Source organism: Heptranchias perlo, chromosome 8 (assembly GCF_035084215.1).
Source record: "Heptranchias perlo isolate sHepPer1 chromosome 8, sHepPer1.hap1, whole genome shotgun sequence".
NCBI classification, from domain to species: Eukaryota; Metazoa; Chordata; class Chondrichthyes; order Hexanchiformes; family Hexanchidae; genus Heptranchias; species Heptranchias perlo.
In genome coordinates this window covers 53488831-53509387 of record NC_090332.1, presented here as the reverse complement: position 1 = coordinate 53509387, position 20557 = coordinate 53488831, and the positions used below count along the sequence as shown (strand labels likewise).

Sequence of the window (20557 nt, the reverse complement as noted above, 5' to 3'; positions counted from 1 at the left end):
GGTACGAGCCCATGGAATCCAGGGTGCCTTGGCACTTTGGATACAAAACTGGCTTAGTGGCAGAAGGCAGAGGGTGATGGTCGAAGGTTGTTTTTGTGACTGGAAGCCTGTGGCCAGTGGGGTACCACAGGGATCGGTGCTGGGTCCCTTGCTGTTTGTGGTCTACATTAATGACTTGGATATGAATGTAAAAGGTATGATCAGTAAGTTCGCTGATGATACAAAGATTGGTAGGGTGGTAAATAGCGAAGAGGATAGCCTCAGTCTGCAGGACGATATAGATGGGTTGGTCAGATGGGCGGAACAGTGGCAAATGGAATTTAACCCGGAAAAGTGCGAGGTGATGCACTTTGGAGGGACTAACAAGGCAAGGGAATACACAATGAATGGGAGGACCCTAGGCAAGACAGAGGGTCAGAGGGATCTTGGTGTGCAAGTTCACAGATCCCTGAAGGCGGCGGGACAGGTAGATAAGGTGGTAAAGAAGGCATATGGGATACTTGCCTTTATTAGCCGAGGCATAGAATATAAGAGCAAGGAGGTTATGATGGAGCTGTATAAAACACTGGTTAGGCCACAGCTGGAGTACTGTGTGCAGTTCTGGTCACCACACTACAGGAAGGATGTGATCGCTTTGGAGAGGGTGCAGAGGAGATTCACCAGGATGTTACCAGGGCTGGAGCGCTTCAGCTATGAAGAGAGACTGGGAAGATTGGGTTTGTTTTCCTTGGAGCAGAGGAGGCTGAGGGGGGACATGATTGAGGTGTACAAAATTATGAGGGGCACAGATAGGATGGATACTGAGGAGCGTTTTCCCTTCGTTGAGGGTTCTATAACAAGGGGACATAGATTCAAGGTAAAAGGCGGGAGGTTTAGAGGGGATTTGAGAAAGAACTTTTTCACCCAGAGGGTGGTTGGAGTCTGGAACTCACTGCCTGAAAGGGTTGTGGAGGCAGGAACCCTCACAACATTCAAGAAGCATTTGGATGAGCACTTAAAATGCCATAGCATACAAGGCTACGGACCAATTGCTGGAATATGGGATTAGAGTAGACAGGGCTTGATGGCCGGCGCGGACACGATGGGCCGAAGGGCCTCTATCCGTGCTGTATAACTCTATGACTCTATGACAAGTTTCGTTATCAAAAACACGAGTTTTCATTTTCACTATGAATCGTTACCATTGTTAGTCCAGGACTTTTTCTTTGCTAAGAAATAAAATGTGGCAGGAAACACAGGTGGGAGTAATCTGGAACTCTCTCTCAAAAAAAAATTGTCGAGGCCAGGTCAATTGGAAATTTCAAACCTGAGACTGATAAGTTTTTGTTAGGTAAGGATATTAAGTGGTATGGAACCAAGACAGGAAAATGGAGTTAAGATACAGCTCAGTCGTAATCTAACGGAATGACGGAATGGGCTTAACGGGCTGAAAGGAACATAAGATCAGGAATAGACCAATGAATATCTTGTCACATCCAAAATCTGTGCCCATCTAAGAACATAAGAAATAGGAGCAGGAGTAGGCCATACGGCTCCTCGAGCCTGCCCCGCCATTCAATAAGATCATTGCTGATCTTGGACCTCAACACCACTTTCCTGCCTGATTCCCATAATCCCTTGATTCCCCTCGAGCCCAAAAATCTAACTATCTCAGCCTTGAATATACTCAACGACTCAACATCCACAGTCCTCTGGGGTAGGGAATTCCAAAGACCCACGCCCCTCTGAGGGAAGAAATTCTTCCTAATTTCAGTCTCAAATGGCCAACCCTTTATCCTGAGACCATGCCCCCCAGTTCAAGACATTCCAGCCAGGGTATAGAGGGATATGGGCCAAGTGCAGGCAATTGGGACTAGCTTAGTGGTATAAACTGGGCGACACAGACATGTTGGGCCGAAGGGCCTGTTTCCATGTTGTAAACTTCTATGATTCTATAATTCTAACCCTCTCATTACAGCAATGAATCTAGTGAACCTTCGTTGCACCGCCTCCAAGGCAAGTATATCCTTCCTTAGATAAGGAAACCAAAACTGTACACAGTAATCAATGTGCGGTCTCACCAAAGCCCTGTACAATTGTAGCAAGACTTCCTTACTCTTGTATTCCCACCGTTTCAGATTCCCACCGTTTGAATCTTTCCCGCAACTCCAGTTTGAACCTCTCGAATCAGGTTTCCACCACTGCCATAGCACTGAAACTGCCCTGATCAAAGTCACAAATGGCATCCTATGTGACTGTGACCCTGGTGCACTATCACTCCTCATCCTTCTCGATCTGTCTGTTGCTTATGGTATAGTCGCCCACACTATCCTCTTCCAAAGCCTCTCCTCTGTGGTTCAGCTGAGTGAGGCTGCTCTCGCCTGCTTCCACTTTTCGTATCCAATCGTAGCCAGAAAATCTCCTGCTTCTGCTCTCTCCCCCACAAAATTAACTCTGCTGTCTCCCAAAGATCTACTATTTCTAGGCTACATGCTGCCCCTCAGCGACATCATCCGAATAAAAAACGTCATGTTCCACATTTTTAAAAATTCGTTCATGGGACGTGGATGTCGCTGGCGAGGCCAGCATTTATTGCCCATCACTAATTGCCTTGAGAAGGTGGTGGTGAGCCGCCTTCTTGAATCGCTGCACTCCGTGTGGTGAAGGTTCTCCCACAGTGCTGTTAGGTAGGGGGTTCCAGGATTTTGACCCAGCAACGATGAAGGAACGGCGATATATTTCCAAGTCGGGATGATGTGTGACTTTGAGTGGAACGTGCAGGTGGTGTTGTTCCCATGTGCCTGCTGCTCTTGTCCTTCTAGGTGGTAGAGGTCGCGGGTATAGGGGGTGCTGTCGAAGAAGCCTTGGCGAGTTCCTGCAATGCATCCTGTGGATGGTACACACTGCAGCCACAGTGCGCCGGTGGTGAAGAAAGTGAATGTTTAGGGTGGTATATGGGTTGCCAAACAAGCTTTGTCCTGGATGATGTCGAGCTTCTTGAGTGTTGTTGGAGCTGCACCCATCCAGGCAAGTGGAGAGTATTCCATCACACTCCTGACTTGTGCCTTGTAGATGGGGGAAAGGTTTTGGGGAGTCAGGAGGTGAGTCACTCGCCGCAGAATACCCAGCCTCTGACCTGCTCTTGTAGCCACAGTATTTATGTGGCTGGACCAGTTAAGTGTCTGGTCAATGGTGACCCCCAGGATGTTGATGGTGGGGGATTCGGAGATGGTAATGCCATTGAATGTCAAGGGGAGGTGGTTAGACTCTCTCTTGTTGGAGATGGTCATTGCCTGGCACTTGTCTGGCACGAATGTTATTTGCCACTTATCAGCCCAAGCCTGGATGTTGTCCAGGTCTTGCTGCATGCGGGCATGGACTGCTTCATTATCTGAGGGGTTGCGAATGGAACTGAACACGGTGCAATCATCAGCAAAAATCCCCATTTCTGACCTTATGATGGAGGGAAGGTCATTGATGAAGCAGCTGAAGATGTTTGGGCCTAGGACACTGCCCTGAGGAACTCCTGCAGCAATGCCCTGGGGCTGAGATGATTGGCCTTCCTTTGTGCTAGGTATGACTCCAGCCACTGGAGAGTTTGCCCCCTGATTCCCATTGACTTCAATTTTACTAGGGCTCCTTGGTGCCACACTCGGTCAAATTCTGTTTTGATATCAAGGGCAGTCACTCTCACCTCACCTCTGGAATTCAGCTCTTTTGTCCATGTTTGGACCAACGCTGTAATGAGGTCTGGAGCAGAGTAGTCCTAGCGGAACCCAAACCGAGCATCGGTGAGCAGGTTATTGGTGAGTAAGTGCCGCTTGATAGCACTGTCGATGACACCTTCCATCACTTTGCTGATGATTGAGAGTAGACTGATGGGGCGGTAATTGGCCGGATTGGATTTGTCCTGCTTTTGTGGACAGGACATACCTGGGCAATTTTCCACATTGTCGGGTGGATGCCAGTGTTGTAGCTGTACTGGAACAGTTTGGCTAGAGGCGCAGCTAGTTCTGGAGCACAAGTCTTCAGCACTACAGCCGGGATGTTGTTGGGTCCCACAGCCTTTGCTGTATCCAGTGCACTCAGCCGTTTCTTGATATCACATGGAGTGAACTGAATTGGCTGACGACTGGCTTCTGTGATGATAGGGATATCGGGAGGAGGCCAGGATGGATCATCCACTCGGCACTTCTGGCTGAATATGGTTGCAAACGCTTCAGCCTTCTCTTTTGCACTCACGTGCTGGACTCCACCATCATTGAGGATGGGGATGTTTGCAGAGCCTCCTCCTCCCGTTAGTTGTTTAATTGTCCACCACCATTCACAACCGGATGTGGCAGGACTGCAGAGCTTTGATCTGATCTGTTGGTTGTGGAATCACTTAGCTCTGTCTATAGAATGTCGCTTCCACTGTTTAACATGCATGTAGTCCTGAGTTCTAGCCTCACCAGGTTGGCACCTCATTTTTAGGTATGCCTGGTGCTGCTCCTGGCATGCTCGTCTACACTCCTCATTGAACCAGGATTGATCCCCTGGCTTGTTGGTAATGGTAGAGTGAGGAATATGCCGGGCCAAGAGGTTACAGATTGTGCTGGAATACAATTCTGCTGCTGCTGATGGCCCACGTCGCCTCATGGATTCCCAGTTTTGAGCTGTTGATCGGTTCTAAATCCATCCCATTTAGCACGGTGATTGTGCCACACAACACATTGGATGGTGTCCTCAGTACGAAGACAGGACTTTGTCTCCACGAGGACTATGAGGTGGTCACTCCTACCAATACTGTCATGGACAGATGCATCTGCGACACGTAGATTGGTGAGGACGAGGTCAAGTAGGTTTTTCACTCGTGTTGGTTCGCTCACCACCTGCCGCAGGCCCAGTCTGGCAGCTATGTCCTTCAGGACTCGGCCAGCTCGGTCAGTAGTGGTGCTACCGAGTCACTCTCGGTGATGGACATTGAGGTCCCCCACTCAGAGCACATTCTGTGCCCTTGCTACCCTCAGTGCTTCCTCCAAGTGGTGCTCAACATGGAGGGGGACTGATTCATCAGCTGAGGGAGGGCGGTAAGTGGTAATCAGCAGGAGGTTTCCTTGCCCGTGTTTGACTTGATGCCATGACATTTCATGGGGTCCGGAGTCAATGTTGAGGACTCCCAGGGCCACTCCCTCCTGACTGTATATCACTGTGCCGCCACCTCTGGTAGGTCTGTCCTGCCGGTGGGACAGGACATACCCGGGGATGGTGATGGAAAAGTCTGGGACGTTGGCTGAAAGGTATGATTCTGTGAGTATAGCTATGTCAGTCTGTGGGACAGCTCTCCCAATTTTGGCACAAGTCCCCAAATGTTAGTGAGGAGGACTTTGCAGGATCGACTGGGCTTGGTTTGCCTTTGCCGTGTCCGGTGCCTAGTGGTCCGATGCCAGGTTGTCCATCCGGTTTCATTCTTATTATGACTTTTTGTAGCGAGGTTGTACAACTGAGTGTCTTGCTCAGTCATTTCAGAGGGCGATTAAGAATCAACCACATTGCTGTGGGCCAGACCAGGTAAGGATGGCAGGTTTCCTCCCCTAAGGGGCATTAGTGCACCAGATGGGTTTTTACGACAATCATGGCCACCATTACTGAAACTAGTTTTTTTTTAATTCCAGATTTTATTTAATTAATTGAATTTAAATTCCCCAGCTGCCATGGTGGGATTGAAATCATGACTCCGGATTATTAGTTCAGGCCTCTGGATTACTAGTTCAGTAACAGAACCACTATGCTACCATACCCACATGTACGCTGGTGACACCCAGCTCTACCTCACCATCACCTTTCTCAACCCCTCTGCTGCCTCTGTGTCGTCAGACTGCTTGTTGAACATCCAGTCCTTGATGAGCTGCAATTTCCTCCAATTAAACATTGGAAAGACCGAAGCCATTGTTTTCAGCCCTCACGATAAACTCTGTTCCCTTGACACCAATTCCATTTGCCTCCCTGGCCACTGCCTCAGCCTGAACCAGACAGTTCGCAACCTCTTCTGGCTGGCCTTCCATCTTCCATCCTCCATAAACCTGAGCTCATCGAAAAATCTGGTGCCAGTATCCTAACTAGCATCAAGTCCCACTCACCCATCACTCTTGTGCTCGCTGGCCTCCCAGTCCACCAATGCCTCAATTTTAAAATTCTCCTCCTCATGTTCAATTCCCTCCATTGAAGGAGTTGGGGCAGAGGAACATGGGGCAGGATCTTGATGCAAGGACTCTCATGAGGCCTGCTTCTCCCTATCCTCATCATTATCATCTACCAGAAAGAAATTCCTTCTCTTTTTCTTCTCCTCATCAACATCTCCCTCCACATTAATATCCATTGCCCCCTCCCCCCTCCAGTTGTATTGGAACTGAAGGAATGGAGTGCATAAGCTAAGAATGGGTGAGCAAAGCAGTGAAGAGTGAGGATGCTTCTGACTGGGTGCTGCTTACAGGGATGCCATGGTGAACATCTAGGCTTGCATCCGCTAACGTAGGGACAGGAGTAGACCATTTAGCCCCTTCAGCCATTCAATTATATCATGGCTGATCTGTACCTCAGCTCAATTTATTCTCCGTTGATCCATATCTCTTGATATCCTTATCTAACAAAAATCTGTCAATCTCAGTCTTGAAAATTCCAATTGACCCAGCATTCATGGCTAGGTGGAAGTTGACTAACCAATTGTAGCTAGAACGTATCAGAGAGGTATATAGTACAAGGATCTTTGCAAAATTGCAGAGCTAGAGCAGCGAGGTTGGGAAAGACAGAGAGCACTCTAACAGAGTGAAGACATTCAACTGGGAATTTGGTGAGTGTGGGAATTAGGTGCAAAGTGATTTAAACCAAAGAAGTATAGACTAAGCGGAGCATAAAGGGAGCCACGCGAAGAATCAAAAATCAAGAAAAAAAATCAAAAAAAGTCAAGTCACAAGACAAAGAGGAGCGCCGAGGGTAAGTCAGTAAGTATTTAGTTCATTGGTTAGTATTTTTAGTGGGATAAAAAGGAGCCAGAGCAGAAGGTGTAGGACCAGCGACTGAGAACAGAGCACATAAAGCCGAGACCAACTCAAACACAGGCAGAAGTTTGAAAGAGTGACGTCAGAGTTTTAAAGAGTGACAGCAGGTTGGTGAGTAATACATTGTTTTGCTCTCTAAGCTAGGGGAGTGGTTTAAACTAGGAACCTATAACTTGCTAATACTTTATTGAATTAATAGCAAACTAGATAAATTAATTTTAAAAATAAACCAAGTGAATAAAAACTAAAAACTTTCCATAAAAACTTTAATTAAGTAAATAAATAAAACAAGGTTAGATCGAGATGGCAGTGCAGGTGGTGTGCCGTAACAGCAGCATGTGGGAGTTTGTGGAGAGCAGCGTGATCCCAGGCAACAACATCCGCAGTAAATGTCTGCAACTCAAGGAACTTCAGCTCAGAGTAGTTGAGCTGGAGACAGAGATAAAGACGTTGCGATGCATCTGGGAGGAGGGAAGAGTTACCTGGACGCTTTGAGCCAGGAGGCAGTCATACCCCTTAGGTTAGGTAGTGGTTTAGATTTGGTTAGTGGTCAGAGACAGGAGGATGTGATTGCGAGTCAGGCAGGTAAGGGGACCCCGAATGCAGTGGAGGAGCCTCAGCTTTTGGCCTCGTCCAACACATACAAGGTACTTGCTACCTGTAATGATGAGAACAAAGACTGCAGGGAGGATGGGCAAATTGACCTTTGCACCATTCAAGTGAGGGGAGCGAAAAGGAATGTGGTAGTGTTAGGGGATAGTATAGTCAGGAGGATAGATACCATTCTCTGCAGCTGTGACCGAGAGTCCCGAAGGCTGTGTTGCCTGCCCAGCGCCAGGATTAAGGACATCTCCTCACGGCTGGAGAAGAACTTGAAGCAGGAGGGGGAGGATCCAGTTGTCGTGGTCCACATATGAACCAATGACATAGATAGAACTATGAATGAGGTTCTGCAGTGAGTTTGAGGAGCTAGGGTCCAAATTAAAAAGCAGAACCTCAAAAAGGTAATAATCTCTGGATTACTACCTGAGCCATGTGCAAATTGGCATAGGGACAAACAGATTAGATGGTTAAATGCGTGGCTGAAAGAGTGGTGTGGCAAAGCAGGAGGTTCAATTCATGGGGAACTGGCACCAGAACTGGAAAAAGAGGTTGGAACGGGCTCCATTTAGCTGGGACCAGTGTCCTGGCAAATTGAATAACTAGGGTGGTAGATAGGGCTTTAAACTAATAAGTCTAAACAGAAAAGTTAAGGCTGTATAGCAGAGTAGCGATTTGGGTAAAAACAGGCAGAGTGCGTCAGGAAGGGACAGAGAGTTTAACAAAGGTAATAGGGCATTAGTGATTAAGGTCACTTCAGGGAAAAATAGAAAAAAGTTAAAATTATAGGTGCCATATCTGAATGCATGGAGCATTCGTAACAAGATAGATGAATTAATAGCACAAATAGAGATAAATGGGTTTGATTTCTAAGTAAACATGGGTCCCTTAGAGGCAGCGATAGAAGAAATTATAACGGGGAATAAGGAAATGGCAGAGACACTAAACAAATATTTTGTATCTGTCTTCACAGTAGAAGACACAAAAAACATACTGGAAATAGTGGGGAAACAAGGGTCTAATGAAAGTTAGCAACTTAAAGTAATTAAGTTACTTGGATTTACGTGGATTGGAAGGTAGCAAATGTAACCCAGCTATTCAAGAAAAGAGTGAGAGAGATGCAACAAGGTGCGGGTTCCAACTATCAAGACGCACAACACAGGGCAGCAATTTTCCAGTCAAGTGGGACTTTCCAGCGCCTGTGCTACCCAAGACCCGAAGTAAATAGTTTCATTTTGTTCACCTGAGGAAGGAGGAAGCCTCCGAAAGCTTGTGAATTTAAAATAAAATTGCTGGACTATAACTTGGTGTTGTAAAATTGTTTACAATTGTCAACCCCAGTCCATCACCGGCATCTCCACATCGAAGTAAATAGTAACTAGGCTGAATTTGCAGCTTTAAGGCACTAAAAAGGAAGGTATTAAAAAAACACGATGAGGCAAATCTCTGAAATTCAAACTCATTTAAAAAAAAGTCCTGCACAAACTTGTCTGGATTGTCTCATTTGTAACAAAAAAAACTCCTTTTGTTAGGAAAAACCAGTGAAAATAAAGGCAGCTATATTATTTTTGTAACAAAATGTGAGCTATTACCCGATTGGCAATAGTGATGATCTCTCCCTCCTTGACCGTCAGCTCGTCATTTCCTGGTTCAGCTATAAAGTTGTATAAGACACGGGCCTGTTCATTGGGAATGAAGGAAACAGTTAATAGAATGCTACCTAAGTTCATCTTAACATAATATAGCAGTACAGGTCACCTATCACTAAAAGTAGCGACGCAGATTAATAAGGCCATAAAAAAAGTAAACCGTGCACTGGGGTTCGTTCCTAGAGGGATAGAATTGAAAAGCAGAGAAGTTATGTTAAACTTGTATGGAACCTGGTTAGACCACACTTGGCAGTATTGTGCATAGTTCTGGTCTCCATATTATAAAAAGGATATAGAGGCATTGGAGAAGGTGCAAAAAAGATTCTCAAGGATGAAATGAGAACTGAGACAATATACTTATCAGGAAAGGCTGAATAGGCTGAGGCTCTTTTCTCTAGAGGTCTTTAAGATAATGAAAGGGTTTGATAGGATAGATGTAGAGAAAATGTTTCCACTTGTGGGGTTGTTCAAAACTAGAGGTCATAAATATAAGATAGTCACTAATAAATCTAATAGAGAATTCAGGAGGAAATTCTTTACCCAAAGAATGATAAGAATGTGGAACGCACTACCACAAGAGTAGTTGAGGCATATAGCATAGATGCATTTAAAGGGAAGCTAGATAAGCACATGAGGGAGAAAAGAGCAGAAGGGTATGCTGATAGGGTTAGATGATGAGGGGTGAGAGGAGGCTCGAGTGCAGCATAAACACCGACATAGACCAGTTGGGCTGAATGACCTGTTTCTGTGCTGTAGACTCGATGCAAGTACGCAACCTGTGAATTGAGTGAAATTTCCTACATCACAAACTAATAAAAGTTGGGAATCTTACAACACCAGGTTATAGTCCAACAGTTTTATTTGAAAATCACAAGCTTTCGGAGATTATCTCCTTCGTCAGGTGAGTGAATGAATGAGAGGTTCTCAAATCGCATATCTTATATTAGGCTGGGACACCATCACACCAATCAAAGGTGTGATGGTGTCCCAGCCTAATATAAGATATGCGATTTGAGAACCTCTCATTCACTCACTCACCTGACGAAGGAGAAAGCCTCCGAAAGCTTGTGATTTTCAAATAAAACTGTTGGACTATAACTTGGTGTTGTAAGATTCCTTACATTTGTCCACCCCAGTCCATCACCAGCATCTCCACATCACAATAAAAGTTGAGCAATGAAGCGGGCTATGGGTCAGCAATGGTTTCAAAATAAATGCCTCTGCACGCTCAAGAATATCTGTTCCCTTAATATGAGATCAGGAAGAACAGCTTTGTGGACTAGCAAATGAAAACAAATATAAAAATTAAATACAATAGAAATATTCTACCAAATGCTTTTCTTTTTAAAAAATGTCATTATTGCTCAGGAAACTAAATTATCCATTATCTAACTACTAAGAGGATTCTGCCAACAAGGATATTTGAGATGCTGGGTTAGATGTGTAAAAATGTATATTCACAAAACAAAGTACTGACTTATTTTCAGCTCCAGATAAGGGATCATGTTTTATACTGTTTTTTTTTGTATTTTGATGATTCACTTGCACTAAAAAAAATGTAAATTGCATGTACAAACAATTGGGTCCCTTTCACATGTGGAATGAATTCTTCACTTGATATTTTACTGTTAGTTGTATTCTATTTATTCCAGTACATAGCATCACAAATATCAGTGAATAGCATTCACATAAGTAATCTTATCCTTTAAGCTTAAGGAAGCAACTTTGGAGAAGGATGTGACTGTTGTAGGCTGCTGCAAAATTGAGCAAAAACAGCAGCAAATTGGGCAATGGAGGTATCACAGGAAAACCAGAACAATGAAGAGAAATAGATAATTACAATGTACAGTGTTGTGGGACATAACATGCTTATAATACTTGCAGCATGGACAATCTGTCAAGCTCAGGAAACATTGTCCAGTGCAAAATATATTTTTACCGGAAAAATATTGCAGTACAATGCTGTTGAATGAAATATACTTTGCATACAATTTAAATATTTTACCCCTCTGTAAATGAAGACCCAGATATGAGCTTCAAACTCTGTACCCTATTCATCAGCAAGTCCGATTATTTCTACCTCTGCCCCATTTCAGCCCCTCCGTCACAGAAACTCTTGGATTATTCCAATGCCCTCCAGGCCAGCTTCCCACTCTCCATAAACTCCAATATAGTCTGACATAGCCATACTCACAGAATCATACCTTTCAGCCAACGTCCCAGACTCTACCATCACCATCCCTGGGTATGTCCTATCCCACCGGCAGGACAGACCGACCAGAGGTGACGGTACAGCGATATACAGTAAGGAGGGAGTGGCCCTGGGAGTCCTCAACATTGACTTTGGACTCCATGAAATCTCATAGCATCAGGTCAAACATGGGCAAGGAAACCTCCTGCTGATTACCACCTACCGCCCTCCCTCAGCTGATGAATCAGTCCTCCTCCATGTTGAACACCACTTGGAGGAAGCACTGAGGGTAGCAAGGTCATAGAATGTACTCTGGGTGGGGAACTTCAATGTCAATCACCGAGAATGGCTCGGTAGCACCACGACTGACCAACCTGGCCGAGTCCTGAAGGACATAGCTGCCAGACTGGGCCTGCGGCAGGTGGTGAGCGAACCAACACGAGGGAAAAACCTACTTGACCTCGTCCTCACCAACCTACCTGTCGCAAATGCATCTGTCCAAGACAGTATTGGTAGGAGTTCCCGTGGAGACGAAGTCCCGTCTTTGTACTGAGGATACCATCCAACGTGTTGTGTGGCACTACCACCGTGCTAAATGGGATAGATTCAGAACAGATCTAGCAGCTCAAAACTGGGCATCCATGAGGCGCTATGGGCCATCAGCAGCAGCAGAATTGTATTCCAACACAATCTGTAACCCCATGGCCCAGCATATTCTTCACTCTACCATTACCAACAAGCGAGGGGATCAACCCTGGTTCAATGAGGAGTGTAGAAGAGCATGCCAGGAGCAGCACCACACGTACCTAAAAATGGAGGTGCCAACTTGGTGAAGCTACAACTCAGGACTACATGCATGCTAAACAGCGGAAGCAACATGCTATAGACAGAGCTAAGCGATTCCACAACCAACGGATCAGATCAAAGCTCTGCAGTCCTGCCACATCCAGTCGTGAATGGTGGTGGACAATTAAACAACTAACAGGAGGAGGAGGCTCTGCAAGCATCCCCATCCTCAATGATGGCAGAGTCCAGCATGTGAGTGCAAAAGACAAGGCTGAAGCGTTTGCCACCATCTTCAGCCAGAAGTGCCGAGTGGATGATCCATCTCGGCCTCCTCCCAATATCCCTACCATCAGAGAAGCCAGTCTTCAGCCAATTCGATTCACTCCACATGATATCAAGAAACGGCTGAGTGCACTGGATACAGCAAAAGCTATGGGCCCCGACAACATCCTGGCTGTAGTGCTGAAGACTTGTGCTCCAGAACTAGCTGTGCCTCCAGCCAAGCTGTTCTAGTACAGCTACAACTCTGGCATCTACCCGACAATGTGGAAAATTGCCCAGGTATGTCCTGTCCACAAAAAGCAGGACAAATCCAATCCAGCCAATTACCGCCCAGTCTACTCTCAATCAGCAGCAAAGTGATGGAAGGTGTTGTCGACAGTGCTATCAAGCGGCACTTACTCACCAATAACCTGCTCACCGATGCTCAGTTTGGGTTCCGCCAGGACCACTCGGCTCCAGACCTCATTACAGCCTTGGTCCAAACATGGACAAAAGAACTGAATTCCAGAGGTGAGGTGAGAGTGACTGCCTTTGACATCAAGGCAGCATTTGCCCAAGTGTGGCACCAAGGAGCCCTAGTAAAATTGAAGTCAATGGGAATCACGGGGAAAATCTCCAGTGGCTGGAGTCATGCCTAGCACAAAGGAAGATGGTAGTGGTTGTTGGCGGCCAATCATCTCAGCCCCAGGGCATTACTGCAGGAGCTCCTCAGGGCAGTGTCCTAGGCCCAAACATCTTCAGCTGCTTCATCAATGACCTTCCCTTCATCATAAGGTCAGAAATGGGGATGTTCGCTGATGATTGCACAGTGTTCAGTTCCATTCGCAACCCCTCAGATAATGAAGCAGTCCGAGCCCGCATGCAGCAAGACCTGGACAACATCCAGGCTTGAGCTGATAAGTGGCAAGTAACATTCGCACCAGACAAGTGCCAGGCAATGACCATCTCCAACAAGAGAGGGTCTAACCACCTCCCCTTGACATTCAACGGCATTACCATCACCGAATCCCACACCATCAACATCCTAGGGGTCACCATTGACCAGAAACTTAACTGGACTTGCCATATAAATACTGTGGCTACAAGAGCAGGTCAGAGGTTGGGTATTCTGTGGCGAGTGACTCACCTCCTGACTCCCCAAAGCCTTTCCACCATCTACAAGGCACAAGTCAGGAGTGTGATGGAATACTCTCCACTTGCCTGGATGAGTGCAACTCCAATAACACTCAAGAACCTCGACACCATCCAGGACAAAGCAGCCCGCTTGATTGGCACTCCATCCACCACCCTAAACATTCACTCCCTTCACCACCGGCGCACTGTGGCTGCAGTGTGTACCATCCACAGGAGGCACTGCAGCAACTCGCCAAGGCTACTTTGACAGCACCTCCCAAACCCGTGACCTCTACCACCTAGAAGGACAAGAGCAGCAGGCACATGGGAACAACACCTGCATGTTCCCCTCCAAGTCACACACCATCCCGACTTGGAAATATATCGCAGTTCCTTCATTGTCGCTGGGTCAAAATCCTGGAACTCTCTTCCTAACAGCACTGTGGGAAAACCTTCACCACACGGACTGCAGCGGTTCAAGAAGGCGGCTCACCACCACCTTCTCAAGGGCAATTAGGGATGGGCAACAAATGCCGGCCTTGCCAGTGACACCCACATCCCATGAACGAATAATAAAAAAAATCCAAAACTCAACCACCCTTATCTTGTCACACAAATTCCCGCTCTCGTATCTACTTTTCACTTGCCCATCAACTCCATTTGCTTTCCATTCCCCAAAATATTAAATTTAAAAGAATCGCACTCATCTTCATATCCCAATATACCCTCACTCCATCCAATCTATGTATCTGGCTCTCCACTTCTAAAAACTTATCCTTTCAACCAAGCCTTCAGTCACTCCTCCTAATCTCTCCCTCGATGGCTCAGCGACCATACCCATATCTATTTCTGTTTCTGAAGTGCTTTAGGGTGTTTTATTTTTTTTTTAACATTGAAGGCTTTATATCAATACAAGCTGTCGTCCAAGATCCAAAACAAAAATAAAGGATCAGAGTTGCTCTTGCAGAACCAGTTTCTTTTTCAGACTGCATCAAAAGCTGACAAAGCTCTCTTGTGTTGTTGAGAAATTACTGGGAGGTTATTACCCTATATTTAACTACAATTTGCATTTATATAGTGCCTTTAACATAGTAAAACGTCACAAGGCGCAACACAGGAGCGATTACCAAACAAAATTTGACACCGAGCCACATAAGGAGATATTGGTGTACAGGACATAATATCAGCCATGGCTCAGTTGGTAGCACTCTCGCCAAGAGTAGGGGAGTTATCCCCGGTGTCCTGGTCAATAGTTATCCCTCAACCAACATCACTAAAAACAGATTATCTGGTCATTATCACATTGCTGTTCGCAGGAGCTGGCTGTGCTCAAATTGGCTGCTGCGTTTCCTACATTGCAATAGTGACTACACTTCAAAAATACTTCATTGGCTGTAAAGCGCTTTGGTCCTGAGGTCGTAAAAAGCACTATATAAATGCAAGTCTTTCCTTCTTCTTTCAAGTCTTTTTTTCAAAGTTTACAGATGACATGAAACTCAGAAATGTCAAACAGTGAGGAGGATAGTAACAGACTTCAGGAGGACATAGACAGACAACATCAACCGAACTACCCTGATCAACCCTCTCCATTACTTCATCAAAGAATTCAATCAAGTTAATCAAACATGATTTGCCTTCAACAAATCCATGCTGACTTTCATTTATTAGCCCATGCTTTTCTAAGTGCCAATTAATTTTGTCTCGGATTATCGTCTCTAAAAGTTTCCCCACCACCGACGTTAGGCTGACTGGCCTGTAATTGCCAGATTTATCCATCTCCTCTTTTTTTTGAGCAAGGATGTAACATTGGCAATCCTCCAGTCCTCTGGCACCGTCCCTATATCTAAGGAGGATTGGAAGATTGTGCCCAGCACCTCCATAATTTCTACCCTTACTTCCCTCAGTAACCTAGGATGCATCCCATCTGGACCGGGTGAATTTTTTACTTTAAGTAGAGCCAACCTTTTAAGTATCTTCTCTTTATTTTTATCCTATCGAATATCGCTAATACCTCCTCCTTTACTGCTACAATGGCAGCATCCTCTTCTCTAATGAAGACCGATGCAAAATATTCATTTAGTGTCATAGCCATGCCCTCTGCCTCTACAAGAAGGTCTCCTTTTCTGTCCCTAATCAGCCCCAAGCTTCCTTTGACTACCCTTTTACTATTTATATAATTATAAAAGACTTTTGGGTTCCCTTTTGTGTTAGCTGCTTACCTATTCTCATACTCTCCCTTTGCCCCTCTTATTCGCTTTTTAGATCTCCTCAGTACTTTCTGTATTTAGCTTGGTTATCTACTGTATTGTTGTAAGCCTCCTTTTTCTGTTTCATTTTAATCTCTATATCTTTAGCCGTCCAGGGATCTCTAGCTTTGGATGTCCTTCCTTTCCCCCTTGTGGGAATGTGTCTACTCTGTACCCAAACCATCCCCTCCTTGAAGGCTTCCCATTGTTCAATTACTGTTTTGCCTACCAATTTTTGATTCCAATCCACTAGTCCTCCTCCAGTTAAATATTTTTATGCTCGATTGTTCCTTGTCCTTTTTCGTAACTGTTCTAAACCTAAGTGATATTATGATCGCTGTTCCCTAAATGCTCCCCCACTGAAACATGCCCCAATTCATTCCCCAGAACTAGATCCTTCTTTATCGGGCTGGATCAAAAAAGTTCTCTTGTATGCATTTCAGGAATTCCTCCCCCTCCTTGCTATCCCAGTCAATATTGGGGTAATTGAAATCCCCCATTATCAGTACTCATAATTTTTGCATCTTTCTGTGATTTGTCTGATAGAGGAGCAAATTATCTCCTTCCCACTATTTGGTGGCCCATAGTAAACACCCAGTAGTGTAACAGCTCCTCTATTGTTCCTTAATTCTAATCAAATAGATTATTTGACCCTTCAACTACATCACCCCTTTCCAGTGCTAGAATAGTTTCTTCGGTCAATACTGCCACCACCAACCCCCCCCCCCCCACCCCGACATCTTTCCTTCCCTATCTTTCCTGAATACCTTGTAGCCAGGAATATTAAGTACCCAATCCTCCCTTTCTTTGAGCCAGGTCTCTGTTATTGCCACTAATATCATAGTCCCATGTGGCAACTTGTGCCTGCAGCTCACCAACCTTATCTACCACGCTACATGCATTTATGCACATGCACTCCAAACTTGTCTTAGTCTGCCTCGTATTTGCCCCTCGTTTGATACCTCGAATTTCTGAACTATTCTTTTCTCTAGTTCGATTTGTCTCTCCCAGTCCTTTGTGCACCATGTTTTTCCTTTCTAATGTTTCATTCTGGTGCCCATCCCACAACCAAATTAGTTTAAACTCTCCACCACAGCACTCGTTAACCACCACCGCCACCCGCCCCCCCCAACACACAATGAGGACATTGGTCCCAGCTCTGTTGAGGTGCAACCCATCCTGCTTGTACAGGTCACTCCTGCCCCAGAACTGGTACCAATGTCCCAGGAATCTGAAGCCTTCCCTCCTGCACCATTTACCCAGCCACGCATTAACCTGTCTTATCCTACTATTCCTATACTCATTAGCGTGTGGCACTGGGAGTAATTCAGAGATTACTACCTTTGCGGTCCTGCTTTTTATCTTCCTCCCCAGCTCCTGAATGACCGCAGGACCTCAACCCTTTTCCTTCCTATGTCATTAGCTCCTACATGGACCACACCTTCTGGCTGTTCCCCTCCCCCACCCCCCCCCCAAATGTTCTGCACCCTCTCACAGTGATGTCCTGGCACCAGGGAGGCACTTGGCACCAGGGAGGCAACACACCATGCAGAAACACCCATCTATCGAATCCCCTATAACAACTGCATTGCTACACTTTCTTGTGCCCCCCTGTGCAGTCGAGTCTCCCATGGTGCCGTGGATTTGCTTCTGACTGCACTCCCCCGAGGTGTTACCCTCACTGATATTCAACATTGAATACTGGTTTGAGAGTGCCACACTCCCAGGGGATTCCTGCACTGCCTGCCTGGTGGCCACCCATACCCTGTCCTCCTGAACTCTCCGTAGCTGCAGGATGACCACCTCCTAAAAATGCTATCCACGAAACCCTCAGCTTCCCGTATGGATGGTAGTGATGTCAGCCGCCCCTCAAGCTCAGAAACTTTGAGCTCGAGCAGTTAACGGCACTTCCTGCACATGCGGTTTTCCAGGACACACAAAGTGTTCTGAAGCTCCCACATGGCACAGGATGTGCACACGACAGGCTGCAGCTGGCCCGCCATGTTAGCTAACAGTAATTTAAAACTTTTTTTTAAGCTTTAAGGCTATTTAACTATTTAGCTAACACGAAAGCACAAAGTCTAAGTACTAAACAAAAAAACTAACCACTACTAAAAACACTAACCAAATCAACTAAATACTTACACTAACTGAACACTAACCACCCCAAACACACTAACCAAAGGACTTAACTTAACTTAACCCCGGAGCTCCTGTTGTGTTGTAACATCACATTGATTTTTCAGTCAGTTTCAGACCACAACTCACGCCGCTTTATAGTCTCTCTTAGGTCCTGCTCTCGCACAGCTTTATGTTCTCGGCAAGACCTGGGCAACATCCAAGTGTAGCAATGCAGTTGTTATAGGGGATAAGTGGCAAGTAACATTCGCGGCACACAAGTGCCAGACAATGGCCATCTCCAACAAGAGAGTCTACCTCCCTTTGACAGTCAACGGCATTACCATCACCGAATCCCCCACCATCAACATCCTGGGGGTCACCATTGAGCAGAAACTCAAGTGGACCAGCCACATAAATGCCGTGGCTACCAGAGCAGGTCAAATGCTGGTTATTCTACGGTGAGTGGCTCACCTCCTGACTCTCCAAATCCAGTCCACCACCTACTAGGCACAAGTCAGGAGTGTGATGTAAACTCTCCACTTGCCTGGGTGGATGCAGTTGCAACAGCACTCCAAGAGCTCAACACCATCTAGGACAAAGCAGTCCATTTCATCGGCAGCAGCCCATCCATCACCTTAAACATCCCCTCCCTCCACTACCAGCACACCGTGTATTAGATAGAGGATGCACTGCAGCAACTCACCAAGACTTCTTTGACAGCACCTCCCAACCCACATACTCTACCACCTAGAAGGACAAGGGCAGCAAGTGTATGGGAACACCAACACCTCCAAATTCCCCTCCAAGTCACACACCATCCTGACTTGGACAGATCAGCTGGAGGAGCTCGAGCTCCAGGTTTTGGAGCTTGAGCAGCAGCTGGTGTCACTGCAGTGCATCTGCGAGGCTGAGAGCTACGTTGCTAGCACGTTTCAGGAGGTCGTCACCCCGCAGCTTAAGAGTGTGCAGGCAGAGAGGGAATGGGTGACCACCAGACAGTCATGGAGAACCAGGCAGGTAGTGCAGGATTCCCTTGAGTGCATCATGCTCTCTAACCAGTATTCAGTTCTGAATACTGGTGAGGGAGATGGTTCCTCTGAAGAGTACAGCTAGAGCCAAGTCCACAGCACCATGGGTGGCTCAGCTGTATAGGAGGGGAGGAGAAAGGTCAGAAAAGCAATAGTGATAGGGGATTCAATAGTTAGGGGAACAGATAGGCATTTCTGCAGCTGCAGACGTGATTCTAGGATGGTATGTTGCCTCCCTGGTGCCAGGGTCAAGGATGTCACTGAGCGGCTGCAGAACATTCAGAGGGGGGAGGGTGAACAGCCAGAGGTAGTGGTCCATATCGGTACCAATGACATAGGTAGAAAGAGGGATGAGGTCCTGCAGGCAAATTTTAGGGAACTAGGAAAGAGATTAATAAGCAGGACCTCGAAGGTAGTAAGTAATCTCTGGATTACTCCCGATGCCACGCGCTAGTGAGTACAGAAATAGGAGGATAGTGCAAATGAATGCGTGGCTGGAGAGATGGTGCAGGAGGGAGGGCTTTAGATTCCTGGGGCATTGGGACCGGTTCTGGGGGAGTTGGGACCTGTACAAGCCAGATGGGTTGTACCTCAACAGGGCCGGGACCAATAACGCAACGGGGAGGTTTGCTAGTGTTGTTGGGGAGGATTTAAACTAGCTGGGCAGGGGTATGGGAATCTGAGCATAGATTCAGAAGGGAGAAAAGCAGAGCTGGAAATGGAAGGCAGGAAATTAGTAAGCGAGTTTGGAAGGCAGAGAAAACAAAGACTAGAAAATAGACAACAAAGGAGTGTGGCAGTGCTAAATGTTATATACTTCAATGCAAGGAGTCTAATAGGAATATAGGAGTAGGCCATTCAGCCCCTCGTGCCTGCTCCGCCATTTGATAAGATCATGGCTGATCTGTGATCTAACTCCATATACCTGCCTTTGGCCCATATCCCTTAATACCTTTGGTTGCCAAAAAGCTATCTATCTCAGATTTAAATTTACAATTGAGCTAGTATCAATTGCCGTTTGCGGAAGAGAGTTCCAAACTTCTACCACCCTTTGTGTGTAGAAATGTTTTCTAATCTCACTCCTGAAAGTTCTGGCTCTAATTTTTAGTCTGTGCCCCCTACTCCTAAAATCCCCAACCAGCGGAAATAGTTTCTCTCTATCCACCATATCTGTTCCCCTTAATATCTTATAAACGTCGATCAGATCACCCCTTAATCTTCTAAACTCTAGAGAACACAACCCCAATTTGTGTAATCTCTCCTCGTAACTTAACCCTTGAAGTCCGGGTATCATTCTAGTAAACCTACGCTGCACTCCCTCCAAGGCCAATATGTCCTTCCGAACGTGCGGTGCCCAGAACTGCTCACAGTACTCCAGGTGCGGTCTAACCAGGGTTTTGTATAGCAGCAGCATAACTTCTGCCCCCTTGTACTCCAGTCTTCTAGATATAAAGGCCAACATTCCATTTGCCGCCTTGATTATTTTCTGCACCTGTTCATGACACTTCAATGATCTATGTACCTG

At 46.1% G+C, this 20557-nt stretch overlaps 1 protein-coding gene across 10 annotated transcripts in view; it reads right to left on the bottom strand.

Moving 5' to 3' along the window:
• The window catches only part of zdhhc14 (zinc finger DHHC-type palmitoyltransferase 14), a 632056-nt gene that overhangs the window by 144498 nt on the left and 467001 nt on the right, over positions 1–20557 (bottom strand). For all 10 annotated transcript variants that reach the window (XR_010963685.1, XM_067989121.1, XM_067989120.1 and 7 more), the window contains one exon: positions 9209–9295. Coding sequence is in view for 9 of the 10 variants with exons in the window: in XM_067989121.1 (XP_067845222.1) it covers positions 9209–9295 (87 nt within the window). In the remaining variant the exon portion in view is untranslated. The remainder of the gene's footprint in view (positions 1–9208; positions 9296–20557) is intronic.